Source organism: Gobio gobio, assembly GCF_949357685.1.
Source record: "Gobio gobio genome assembly, chromosome: 17".
Taxonomy (NCBI): domain Eukaryota; kingdom Metazoa; phylum Chordata; class Actinopteri; order Cypriniformes; family Gobionidae; genus Gobio; species Gobio gobio.
In genome coordinates, this window is record NC_137110.1 from 7,074,919 (window position 1) to 7,089,395 (window position 14,477).

General features: G+C 36.7%; 1 protein-coding gene across 8 annotated transcripts in view; it reads left to right on the forward strand.

The window, feature by feature from the left end:
• The window catches only part of raly (RALY heterogeneous nuclear ribonucleoprotein), a 114,740-nt gene that overhangs the window by 10,416 nt on the left and 89,847 nt on the right, over positions 1-14,477 (forward strand). Inside the window, exon 1 of one of the 8 annotated variants that reach the window (XM_079840239.1) lies at positions 11,624-11,700. The exons of 6 other annotated variants lie outside the window; for them this stretch is intronic. In XM_079840239.1, the coding sequence (XP_079696365.1) occupies positions 11,689-11,700 (12 nt within the window). In that variant the 5' untranslated portion in view covers positions 11,624-11,688. Of the gene's footprint in view, positions 1-11,623; positions 11,701-14,477 lie in introns of those variants that run through there. One more of the 8 variants, XR_013818267.1, reaches the window with a different exon arrangement.

Sequence of the window (14,477 nt, forward strand, 5' to 3'; positions counted from 1 at the left end):
TGAAATGTTGTAGAGTGTACCTGGACTTTAGACAGAGATTAAAGGCAGTGCAAATGGCGAGTTTGCTGAAGTTTCTTCCTTTGTAGAAGTTCTCATCTATAGAGTTTCATAAGAGTTCATAATAAGTGCTCAGATTTGCAGAGTCTTCAGATATGAACTTTAAAGACCAGATTGTCTGAGCTATGCTATGCACGTTCATTTTTATAGCTGTTTAGTATTACAGCATGTCAACAGTTGTCCCATTTTTTATTTCTCCTTAGAGATTTTAGGAGAGGGAGACAAAGTTGATAGAAAAATGAAATATTCCTAATCTTGTGAGCTGAGCAACCTCTAAGCAGTTGAAGAGTTTATTTTAATAACACAGCATGCTTTTACTTCCAGACTGCATATATTAAGTCAAACTGAAAGGGTTTTGTGTATGAGATTTTGTGTTTATGTGTAATATCAGTAAATTTGTAGCTAATTAAATTTGAACTTTTTCAATGCATGTGTATATAAAATCACTCTTCATTCAGTCACTAAACAGCAAACAATCATGCAATCTTGAGAATATGATTTGCAAATTTGTTTTGAATGTGTGTGGGCTGGATATTTTTAGACGAACTGAGATAAATGTGTTTGGCATTAAAGTCTTGAATGAGCATTAATTATAGGAAGCACTGCAACAAGGTTGGTTTGGCGTTTTAGACAAGAATGTCTGGAACGAGTGTTTTGAACGGTAAATGTGCATCAGAGGTGCGGTGAGCAGATCCCGGCAGTGATTTCAGCATCTAATCAGCACCAGCTAAGAGAGGGCACGTGAATTATAGATTCACCTCTGTGAAAATTTCATGAAAATGTTATTCATTCGTTCAGATATGTCAAACATCGACCGCAACATTGGCCAGAGAGCATGGCAAATCCTGCTTGCTGAGAGAGAGAGAGAGAGAGAGAGAGAGGAGGCTAAAGGAAACCATACACTGCTTCACTTAAGTTAAATTAGCCGTCAGAATTCATTCATATCTACGGAAGGGAAGACAAGAACTTCTTTTGAAGTCAATTTCATGAGCTATTTCCATCACCTGCCTCACCAGGACTGCAATTAGACCCATGCTTTGCCAATCAGCCACAATTATGTGTGTTTAGTAAAAGCACATTTTTTAAAATAAGAACTAAATGAGCTTGCAGTGACTATATCTGATGTGTTTCATGGAAATGAGTAAGCCTTTCCTTGGAATGCTATCCACACGGGGGGCCTGTAGCCAGGGGTTAAATTGGGATTTTGGAGGTGGATGAAAGCATATTAACATGCTACCATTTAAAAGTTTGGAGTCTTTTTTTTTTTTAAAGAAAGAAATTAATACTTTTATTCAGCAAAGTGCATATTTATCAAAAGTGAAGTAAAGAAAGATATTTACTGAAGAAAGATTACAAAAGATTTCTGTTTCAAATAAATGCTGTTCTTTTGAACTTTCTATTATTTGCCATCACAGGAATAAATTAAATATAATTCATGAATAATAAAATGTAAATATTTTCAAAAAGATTATAAATTAATAGGTTCTAAACTACAATGTAAAATTTGCCAGGAATTTACTGGATTAAAGAGTATTATTTTACAATAAATTACTGTAAATTTACAGGGAATATTAATGCATGTTGGGTCATTTTCTTACAAATTACTGTTAATTAACAGTAAAATGATGCTGACATCACAGTAATTTACTGCTCTTGTTTTACTGTGAATTCACATGATAAAGTTTTCTTTAACCATGCCACTGTAATACATTATATTTTTAGTACTGTAATTGTTTTGGAGTCACCATAATGGTGATCAGTGTTCAATTTGCTTGGGATCTTGGACCTTGTATATTCATATTCAAATTTCTGATCTAGCCAAATCAGAAGTGTGACAGATGAAAACATTTGTTAAAATGATGACAAGCTAGAATATAAGATAATTTCATTAACTGGTTTTACATTCGTCAAACTATACTATTATTAGCCTTATTTCAGCATTAAGATTTACCAATATATTATTTCAAATTTGTAATTGTTTGTAGATGGATATGTCACAATAGTAAAGCAGCTGCTGAGATTCATCTTTGAAAGGTGTGACATCATCTTGCAACACAACAATGGTGACACTCAACAAATAATAATAATAAAAAAGATAAACTTTGAATTGAAAAAATAAACCAACAACACAAACTGTTAAAAGTGAACCAAAAATTGTGAACCAAAACCAGAAGTGAACCAGCAGCACAGATAAAACCAACAAGAATCAAGAAACTCCACAGCATAAGCTATTTATGCCGCACTGCATGCTGTGTACCTTTATGATATTGTTTGTTTACAGTCATTTTTTGAGAGTGTAGTTAGATACAAGAGAAGCTGCTGTGAAGTCCTACAGTTTCAGAAGATATCAGTGACAATCTACATGGTCTGCCCTCAAATGTCTGAGATCTCAATGGAGGCTCAAATATTTCTCACTAGGTTATCTAAGCTACGTTGGTCACAATTTTATAGCTCTTTACTCTTAATGTACCGTATGTTAACAGTGGACTCATTTGTTTAGACAAATTTGATATTTTAGTGAAAGTGAATGAACTGACATCTCAAGTTTAAAGGGGACATTGGATGCCCCTTTTACAAGATGTAAAATAAGTCTCTGATGTCCCCAGAGTGTGTATGTGAAGTTTTAGCTCAAAATACCCCACAGATCATTTTTCATAGCTTGTTAAATTTAGCAAAACGTGCCGTTTTTGTGTGTGTCCCTTTAAATGCAAATGAGCTGGTGCTTGTGGCACAGAGGGCAGAGCTTCAAGAGCTCATGCTCAAAGCCACTACAATCTCTGTCATGGTCTGGCAACAAAACAGAACAATCAAAACAACAATCTCACGCATGTCAGAAACTGTCCCTACCAGATAATTGCATACTTTTTGAGAGTGCAGTTAGATAAAAGAGAAGTCAGGTGGAATTACTGTGAAATAAATGCAGTTATTAACCTGGAATATACTGTAATTACACACTAAAATGTTTAATTGTATATTAATATTTCACAGTATTACTGTTTTCACTGTATTTTAGATCAAATAAATGCAGCCTTAATGAGCAGACTCTCAAAAACCTTAAAGAATTGTATTTCGACCCCAAACTTTTGAACTGTAGTGTGTGTTAAAGCCTTTTTGTTGTTATGATGTATGTATAGGGTGTTTACAGTAAAGTAAGATACTTTGCATTAAAATGAAACCTTCCCTAAAAGCTTAGTTAAATAAACGCATTAATATGGATCAATAATACAAATGTTCTCTGTGTCTATGGGCTCTGTGTCAGTCTGGCTCAGTTTAACCCCGGCCTGTGGCTTATTTACAGAAGTGGTCTTGTTCATTGTACAAAGCTCATGACACTGGTCAATTTTGCTAGATGAAGAGAACATTTATTTGATGGATGGCATCCCAGTGAGCTTTAAGCCAAGTCATCTGTTTATTATATATTGCTGGGTGTTTTTCTATCAATAATAAATGTTCTTTTCCTGCAGTATTTGCTGAAAGGAATATTTTCTATATAAGAAGGCCTGACCTCTGCCATGAGTTATGGGTTAATTTAGGCTCCCTCGTTCTCTCTCTCTCTCTCTCTCTCTCTCTCTCTCTCTCTCTCTCTCTCTCTCTCTCTCTCTCTCTCTCTCTCTCTCTCTCTCTCTCTCTCTCTCTCTCTCTCTCTCTGTCTTTCTGTGTGTGTGTGTTTATTGATGTATTACACAGAGACTGTACCCCCACTATCTCTCAGTCTTTGCACCAGCTTGTCTAAACAGAAAACACAAACATTTCTAATGAAATATTAAACATTCTGGCACCTACGGAGAATTGCTTCAAGTGTTAGACTTTATAATAAGGACATAATTTTCACAAATATTTGCTGCGGAATATTCTGATCATTTCAATCCCAAATCCCTTTTTTGGGGGGGATTAGAGATGGAAAATGCAACTCATTGTATGACTAGTTCAAGTGTACTATTAGTAGTTCAATCTTGTACTATTCAGCCGTTTTCTTAAAATAACAGCACTTAGAGATACGTGTGAGAGTGTCACGGCCTTTGCTGCTTCAAATAATAGCTACCTACGTAGAAACCGGCTGCAAATTGAAACAGCTCACTGGATGACACAGCTGGCTGACAAGCCAAAAACGAAATGCAAAAACAGCTAAAAAAAGTGAACATTTAGTCCGATGTCCCCTTTAAACGGTAAGGGTCAGATTTACTAAACAGGGCAAATTAGCGTGAGAGCGCAATTCCATAAAATGGTCAATGGGAGTGGACAGTTCTGCGTGTGATCTACTGACGACGCGCAAATTAAACCAGACGCTAATTGGTAGATTGTGTTGGTCATTATGGAAATGATCCGGCTGCGTCTGTGTGCTTTAAGACGTGCTTTTTTTGGCGGGTAAATAATGGCACAAACACCAGTAAATTGACGAGCGCATTGTAGGATTGAAAATAATCTAAAGATATTTGAAAATGAACAAAGACATTTGCTTTACTATTTCAACCCTATCTTTTTTTTACCTCATGGGCTATTTGGAGTTCCTGAAGACAGGTGTGGATAGTCCTGAAGGCCTGTAGGCCAAAATGTGTGTCACACCTTTACAGTGGGGGAAGTTGTAATTATCTGATTGGCCAGTTTGAATGTCTCACATTTTGGTTTCAGCAAAGCCGTAACCATGTCTTGAACATTGGGGGGGGGGGGGCCAATTTTTTTATTGTTATAAAGCATAAAGAAACAGAACAGTGAACGAAATTCTAGGTCTAATTCTAGTTGGGAAATAATCATTTTGGGACTATTTGCAAATAATATTTGCATTAATTTGCATCAAATATATCGTTAATCTCGAAATTCTTCCCGTTAGTGAATAAATACATAGATCCGCTGATAACATTCAAATTCCTGGTCTGCTGGTAGAATTTTTGTAAACCATGTCGAAGGTTACAGGTTCTAATCCGCTCTCATATAGTTTGTTTTCTTCATTAAAATCAAAGATGTTCATCAATTATTGTATATTTAGAGCAGGAACATGTTTGTGTGTATTTTGTTTTGTGATTTCACCGGAAAGAATAGTCTCCGCAACGGCATTAAGCGATAGATTGACGCCCTTGTCTGTGTGAAGACTGTGAACGAGCCAAAAGAGAACGTAAACCCCGCCTACTTTGATTTGATTGGCCATCTAAATCATTTTGACATTGACGAGCGCCGTTAGACCTGAGGCAGACCTTTGTCATCCTAACATACAGAGTGCTGCATAATTAAAGGGTTAGTTCACACAAAAATGACATTTCTTCCATTAATGACTCACCCCATGTTGTCCCACACCCGTAAGACCTCTGTTCATCCTCGGAACACAGTTTAAGATATTTTAGATTTAGTCCGAGGGCTTTCAGTCCTTTGAATGTAAGTGTATGCACACTTTGCTATCCACGTCCAGAAAGGTAATGAAAGCATCATCAAAGTAGTCCATATGTGACATCATTTGGTTAGTTAGACTCTTTTGAAGCGTCGACAATACATTTTGGTCCAATCGCACCAGATAACACGTCACAGCGTCTTACGTCGGCAGCAGTACTGTGGCGTTGTGCACGCGGATTCAAACACAACCGGAAGAGAAGACAATGCTTATTAAAGTCTTAGTTTTTGTTATTTTTGGACCAAAATGTATTGTCGACGCTTCAAAAGAGTCTAACTAACCAAATGATGTCACATATGGACTACTTTGATGATGTTTTCATTATCTTTCTGGACGTGGACAGCAAAGTGTTCATACACTTACATTCAAAGGACTGAAAGCCCTCGGACTAAATCTAAAATATCTTAAACTGTGTTCCGAGGATGAACGGAGGTCTTACGGGTGTGGAGCAACATTGGGGTGAGTCATTAATGGAAGAAATTTCATTTTTGGGTGAACTAACCCTTTAAGTGCAGCAGAGCAGTGCAACAATATCAAATATCGGGGGGGACAATTTGGCCATTTCTAATTATTGGGGGGGGGGGGGGGTTGTCCCCCTCAATGTCTATGGTGGTTACTGTGGTTTCAGTCACATGTTCAGGGAAGGGATAAAAGGATATTGCAACTGTTGCTCTGGCTCTGTTATTCTCTGTTATGCTCTCTCTCTTCTTAGGGCCTTCTCTTTGGCTCTTCTCTTCTTCTCTCCCCCTCTCTCTCTCTCTCAGGTAACATTCTATTCATGCTGGGTATGATTAATGGTATACGTTTTTATGCATCTATTTTGTAACTATTTTAAGTGTAACCATAACCAGATTTTATCATTTAATTCTTTCAATTACAAAGGATGTGCTAACTAGTTTTTGTTTCGGTATTAACTTTAATATGCTACTTATTGCAATACAATATAGTCACAGTATAGCAACGCTCTCCCACATATTTTGCTATTGTAACTGCGCTTATTTCCGTCGTTGGTATAAGTAGCAGTGGGTGGTAAAAGACGAGAAATGTACAGTGTTCTATCATCTTGCTGATAGCGTTTCTTTAGTCATTCAGCAACCCTGCAGCCTGAACCACTGTAGGCGAACCACCCTTACAAAATACTCTCCTCCCATACATTTTGCGTCTGAAAGGGAAACTCCTACAAATGCAATAAGATCAGCCACAAGAATAACCGTCCACGCCTTTTCAGTGCTAATTTATCACTGCGTGTTTTTAGTAAATCATAAACAATGTTTATGCACAGCAATAATGCAGTAACATGCATTTAATGAATGCTAAAATGTGTGATTACATTTTGGGAGATACAATTGAGATGCATTTTCCATGCTTTATCTAGCTTAGTAAATGCATTACTGCCAAGCTCTGGTGGTGCACATTCATGTCAGGTTCTGTAGTTCATGAGTCGTTGCTCGTACCCCCCGGGGTCAAGCTTTTGAATTAATGAAGGAACCTTTGCTGCTACAATATGACGTCTGACAAGACTTTTGCCACTGCGTGCCAAAGACCTTCAGTCTCTCGCTGCTGCTTTTCAGCTCTTATTGAGCACGCTTTGTGACTACGGCAAAACATATATATTTTAGATTATGAAAAATATTGAAAAATATGCAAAAGTATTCATATATTGGAGGTTAAAATGGGAAGTGAAACTAATTTTAGTAACGTTCTTTTCTAGGAATGTGTCGGTTTGTGTATAATGTTCTATAGAGGTTAAAAGACACTGCTTCAGTGCTGAGTCTTGGTTTCTGTTTTGTGATTGACTTTTTGCTGGCACAGCCCAAGTCATATCCCATCATGCCTTTCTTCTCTTCATTGTGTCATCTTGTCTGAACCAATTTGGCAAAGAATGGAGCATTACAAGCTTTTATTGTGCATCAAATAAAAGCTTGCTTTTCCGTCTACAGTATTGAACATGTTGGAAGCCCGCTGTTGTCAGTCAGCTTCAGCTGGGATCAGAAGTACACAAGTCCTCCATTTTCTCCAATATCTCTGGCTCAGGCCTAATCAGGCATGACTGATCCTTGAATCATTTACAAGAGGAACCGTTCCATCGCGTGGAATTCAGTTTTTTCCGCCTGCTTGTTTCTGCCAACAAACAACACGCAGGGATGAAGACAGACCTCTGAAAGCCTCACATCCAGAAGAGCTGCTTATGTGGTCTTGGATAAGAAAAGATGTGTCAGTGTTCAATCCCAGTCTTTGGCACACACTCTCAATTCGGGATTTTCCAGATGAGGCACGTATTGAGCTTTAAAATATCTTCTCTTCAGGAATATGAACCTGGCGACTCCAGATCTCAGGCTTTGCTGTTTTCTGTCTGGTTGCAGGGTCATTCCTCTTCTGCGCTACCTTTTGAAGTCTGTAACTCGTGAATATTTCATATGCTTTTGTTGTAATCTGTGGAAGCGTTTCATTAAAATGGTACATCAGACTTTCAGGAATATGATCTGGTCAAGCTCAGACACTTAAATGATATAACAAGCTTGTAGAGCATATTTTTGTATTTATATTAATGCATTATTTGAGGATTATATATAGCTTCAAATGATTAATATTGATAATGCAAAAATATTCAGTCATGCTCATTCAGTTAGATTTATATTGCGTCTTAATTAATTAGACAATATAGCAAGAATAATTGATAATATCATGAAGGAACTGGTTTTTGTGAAGATATCAGTAAAAACTTATTTACCAAACTAAATATTTTTTGCAAGAATTTTTTTTTGTCTGAAACATTTTTATTAGAGAAAAGGCAAATGAATTGCCAATTATTCACAGTAGTGAAATTCATTGTTTAAATGTATTTATAGTATCAAAAACTTCATTAAAATATAAAAAAATCATCCCTATATTCACTTAATTGTGATTTCCATCCATCAAAAAAGGTTGATTTTTTTAATATTTTATCCATACATACATAATGAGGACATACTAAATGTGTTTTGACTGACCGGTGTGGCTCACATTATTTTTCACGACATTTGCAAAATGTGTGCAATTATGAACAGGTAGTATAAAATGTGTAATTCTGAGTAAATTGGCCATCTGCAGTCCAATCATAAATTGATTCAGGAATAGCACATTACATCAGTGCAGAAAAACATTTACCTCTGTCCTCAGGTGTGGCGTGTAATCCTGAAGGAGAATGAATGCGTGTGTGCTGCTGTCCTCTTATCACTAGTGTCTGTATCTGATAGGAAAATCACCTCTTAATGGGAAGATAATGTGTCAATTAATTCTCGCTTAATGGCAGCGGAAAAAGGTGAAAAGAAAAGAAGATAATTGTGTTACTTGGGGCTCAGCTCCTTTGTCCTTGTCAAGGCAAAGACATCCAAGTCATGTGTCTCTGCTGCTTGTTACTTGGATAGACCTGTTGATTTATTTTCTTCTTCGTGAATTGCTTAATATAAGCATTGGTGTAGGCGCATGTCTAGCTGCTCCTCGATCATTTAAAGCAGTCCAGAGGTCCCATAAAGAACCATTCAACTCTGATGACTTCGGAAGCTGCATTTTTGCATTTCACTTTATGCTAGTTCACTTTAACCCTTGTGTGTCAATTAAAAAAAGTTACACATAGGTCCATGGAGGACAAAAATGTCCATGTTCAAAAACTATCATAAAAGTGAAGGCTTAAGTTTGATCTCATTTAAAAAAGTGAAAGTTTTAAGTTTCTGAAAATGATTTATGAACATTGTTTTATATAAATACATATATTTTATGAAACATGTTGAACTCTAAAACTGCTAGAAAATCAAAGCCATAAATCTAAATAAGTTGTTTTCCAAATTTGAGGTTGATATCTCAAAAAAAATTGTTTGAGCGCCAAATTAGTACCAAATCGGCAAGCTCCACTGGTACAGTGGTTGGATTTGTGATTTGCAGTACAGTATTATATTACAAATATTACACACACAAACACATAATTGTTTTATTCCACACATACAAGCCACACTCTGACATCCATACCCACACACACACACACAATTACAGCTGCATAATTTATCTGATTGGCTCTATAATACGCAGAAGCAGAAAACATGAATAAAGTGAGTATTTGCTTTATAGGCTAAACCTGAGAAAATGGCACCATCTGGTAAAAAATATTTTGAAGCCTTGCCCACAGAATGAAAGTCTATTGAAGCCACAACATGTAACTTTCCACCACTAGAGTTTGCTCATTCAAAGCAAAGGCAATGATGCCTTGATTTCACCGAGCTTTTACTCTTCGAGCGCTTCTGCTTCTTCCGCTCATGTGTGTGTGGGGGAACGCAGCGCTGTTTTATCATATTACACACATATTGAGTGTGTTAAAGTTATGTTATAATGCTACTCTGTGCGTTCACTCGGCGCTACTATGAGACACTTGTTCACACTGCAGTGAGCAAGATCGATAGGCATGGTAAAAAACGGTACTTGCAGTAAATACAAGAAAACCAGATTTAAACAATAAGACTAACTGTGTTGAGCTGTATAACAATGATTAGTTTTCTGTCGATGAATGTCTCCAAACTGGGCTGCAAGGGCTGTGCCAGGTGTGCAACCGCACAGGGCCTCGCGCAAAAGTAAAGGGACATCTGACTTGATGATGTAAAGCCAATAGATAAAGTTCATGTTTTTGTCCTTCAAAATACTATAATAGTTAAAAAACATTGCCTATTTCTCTGTGCGTGTGACAGGGATTCATACGCATACATGTCAGTCAGCGGGCATCGCACGTCAAGTTCATAGAGAGCTTTATTCAGTCCATTCAAATTCTGATTTTGGCCGCCTCTGAAATGGGTCAAACCATGGGATATTACCTAAGAAGTTCAAGTAAATACGCTATAAATGCGCGATTATAAATGATTTCAATAATAATTGAAATCATTCAAGGATGTGCATTTATTGCATGGACAGAGAAAGTGCGGACACCTGCATTTCATCTGACGGTACGCTCAAAAGGTTTTTTATTTAACACTATTAAAGTTAAATAAGCGTAGCCTAACTATTACTCACCTTTGGAGCATCAGTGAGAGCAATGGCACCGCAGAACGAGTAAAGCCTGCTCTATCTCTAGATGTTTTAAACGTTTTTAAATCTGAAAACTGCAAAAAGCAACAAAATTGTCAGACATCCATTTAGCGCATGTCCACAGAGGAAAAACAGTGCTGGTCCTCTCAATACTTACTGACTGAGAAATCGCTTCTGATGATTCAGTGAGAGAGAGAGAGCAGAGTGGACAAACTCATTCAAGTGGATTCAGGCCGTTGTGCAAACATGTTTGACCCATTCATAATTTAGAACATCATTTTAGCGCCAAAATGTGCGCACTGCCCAGTTCAGTTACACAGTTTAACTTCTTGAACCTAATGCTGTTAAACTGAATATATGATTTTTTTCTTAAATATCCACATAAACAACAAATTGTTCGTCACTATAGCAACAGTAGACCAATAGGCTATACCCCCCATATATTAAAGCGTCTTTGGTGTTTCCATGTTTTGTACAAAATAAAACCGGAAATCGAGGGTAACGCGGGTATGATATCATTGATAGGCGATGCACGGACACGGTTCAAATTGCTTATTTCTCTGGATTTGAACATTCTCGGAAACATTTGGGATAATATAAGTACACAAGTGAACAAAATATATAACACTGTTCTAGTGGATTTTGGATATTTTAATCCAAAAATCTTACATACTGTGCCTCTAGCAAAGATTGCATCATTTTATATTTAAATGGCCCTGGGATGAAAAAATCAATGGAAACATTTTTGTCCTTAAGGTCCTGAGTATTTTGTGTACCTGATGTAAAAAAAAAAAGAAAAACAAAAAAGAAGAAGAATTGGGGGTGAATGAAATAGTAAAATTCAAATACAAATACACACTTGTGCCAAAATTGATGCAGTTGGCATTAACAAAGGCAAAAAAAAACACTGAAAAAGACATAATGTCTGTAAGGTCGCACAAGGGTTAACTGCACAGCAAATGTACTTTTACAAACCAACTTTCACCTTGAATTTGTTCTTTAGCACAGTAAAGTTTGGAAAAGTCACTTAAAATCAGTAAGTATTGATCGTTTCTGGTTCCTGGAATAGGCCCTGAGCTGTATGGTCACACAATCTGTCTCTAGGTGTAATTATTCTATTCTTTTCCTCTTGAATAGATAATTGGTGACTTGACCCTCAGAGGTCTCCATTCTGAGGGGTTCCTTGAAAAGCGTCCTCACAAATGAGGCTCACGGTTAGTACAACAGCCTTCCATGACATGAAAATGAACAGTGAATGAGAGAGAAGAAATTGAATTTGATGATTTTTTTATGAAAATGATTTCAAAATTTCAATATCTGCGTCTACGGAATGGCTGAAGGTAAAGCTTCAGAACTAGTCAAAGGGAATTTCTTGTTACATGTTAATATGATTATTGAAGAAAAAGACTTTGAGTCTGTCCGCCACTCTGCCTTTTGAATGCCGTACAGGCTTCGAGATGTAAAGATGGGATGTTAATGAATTTTTTCTACATTCCTTGCGTGAGTTAATTACCATCGGTTACAAACAGTGATCCTTCACCTTGTGAAATCACTTCTGCATCTGTGAAAGTTTGATGTATCCCTTTGATATCCTCATCTGATTTTTAAATACATTTTTGAGTGAGACCTACACGATGAGTTTCTGCATAAAATCATAACATCTCGGTGGAGCATATTTTCCGTCTGCCTTTTACCGTGATAAATCTGAGCGTAATCCAGCCAGCACATCTTGTACCCTACAGCATTTACACTTAGCTTCTTTTAATGAGTGTCTCTAAGGGTTTCCACTAATCCTGGTTAATCTTCTTTAATGGTGTGATGTATCCAATAACTAATTCAGCCTGCAGGACGGGATAGCCAGAGGGGCCGCGTATTGGACCTCAAACATGAGGAACTTTGGAAAAATCTGGGGCAAGCGTTCATGTGCATTGAAAAGCTGAGCTTGGAGAAGGTGGATAGTCCTGATAGACATGGAAATGTCATGCGTTTGAAACATTAGATATCCAATTTAGATGTTGAGAGACGTTTTAAAACCAGCATTTTGGTTGGCGACATTTATCCATGGATGCTTCTCCTGTACTAGACGTCTCTGGCAAGCTCTGAAATGGCTGTGAAATGCATGAATTACAGATGTTTTAGATGATACGTCATTGCACATTTCTCCTGTCAAGCCTTCTGTTGCTCAATTAAGTCCTTAAGTCAGGATGTCAGACGTTCCTTTACCGAACCTTTGAAGCATTGAATGACACTTGGAGACGACTTGGCACATACTCTTGATACCATAATTGATAGGCGCTGCATGTATGAAGACACCTTTGAAAAATAATGTGCAAAATTGTTCATGTCAGACGCTTTATTTAGTCATTCTTTACACCCTTTTCAGTGGCTCCAATTGAGATATCACTGCCGTCTTTCATACTGTCCTGCAAAAATGCGATCTTGACCCATTTATAAACTCTGACAATTGAAAGCCCACAGTTGGCTTTGCTAATGAAGCATGAGGCCCTGGAGCTTTATCTTCGTGTGTGTGCATGTTGTTATGGAGCGTGAATTTGATAACTGAGTCATATATTTAAATAAGACTATGAAAATCAACATCTAAGTGACGGATTCAGAACAGTGCCTCGTTGCTTTTCTCCTTAGATCTCAGTCCCACACTTAAAAATAAAGGTTTTAGTAAAGGGTTAACAGTGTGATGCCCGGAGAGTGTTTTTTTCTTTTGCGATACCATTGCAGAACATTTTTTCAAGCTCTATGCAGTTTTTTTTTGGAACCTGTAATAATTCTATCAGGATTCATTGATAAATAAAAAAAGTTAAAAAGCACTGCATTTGTTCAAAATAGAAAACTTTTCTAACAATATAAATCTGTACGATCACTTTTTATCAATTGAACACATCCTTGCTGAATAAAAGATTAACCTTAAAAAGATTTCTGACCCCAAACTTTTGAACGGTATATTGTTACAAAAGATTTATATTTTAAATAGATGCTGTTCTTTTTTAAAACTTTTTATTCATCAAATTATCCTGAAAAAAGTATCATAGGCTAAATATTAAGCAGCACAACATTGATAATAAATTAGCATGTTAAAATGATTTCTGAAAGATCATGTGACACTGGGGTACATGAAGACTGGGGTAATAGCTGATGAAAATTCCGCTTTGCCTCAGAAATAAATTAAAGTTTATTAAAATAAACCATTATTTTAAATTTTAATAATATTTCACAATATTACAGTTTTTTCTGTATTTTTTATCAAATAAATGCAGGCTTGATGAGCATAAGAGACTTCTTTCAAAAACTTTGAACAATAGTAATGTTTCTAAACTTAATTAGTAATATATGTGCTATATGTACTAATAAATGCACTCTAAAAAAAAAGGTTCTACATGGAACCAAAAATGGTTCTTGGCTCGTAATCACATGGGAACCTTTTTAAGTGCTATATAGCACCAATTTCAGTGGTTCTTCAGCAGTTCTTCAGAGATTCTTCACCGGTTCTTTGACAAAGGTGCTATATAGCACCGCTACCATATACAGAACATGTTAAGATATGGTGCTATATAGCACCAAAAGCGGTTTCTCTATGATTACGACGAACCATTTTTGGTGCCATATAGAACCTTTTTTTTTTGAGTGTATATGGCACTAAAAGTGGTTCTTTGGCTCGTAATCATAGGGCAGGGGATTTCAAACTGGGGTCCTCCAGAAGGTTCTAAGGGGTCCCCAGAAAATTTCAGAGAATGAAAAAACTAAGCAAAAATGGATCAAGTCTACCAAACATTCTAGCGGTTTCATTTCTAAATGTTTCTCTCCTTTCTTGCCATATACATACTTTCCAGAATTGTATATGTTTGCTTTGTTTCTCTTTGGCAAGTTTTTCTGACTATAGTCCCCTTTATCTTGCTCTATGGGGTTGTAAGGTGGTATTCTTAACTCAGTAAAGCTGCTTACATCATTTTTTTGTGAAAGTTGCTTATACAAATCC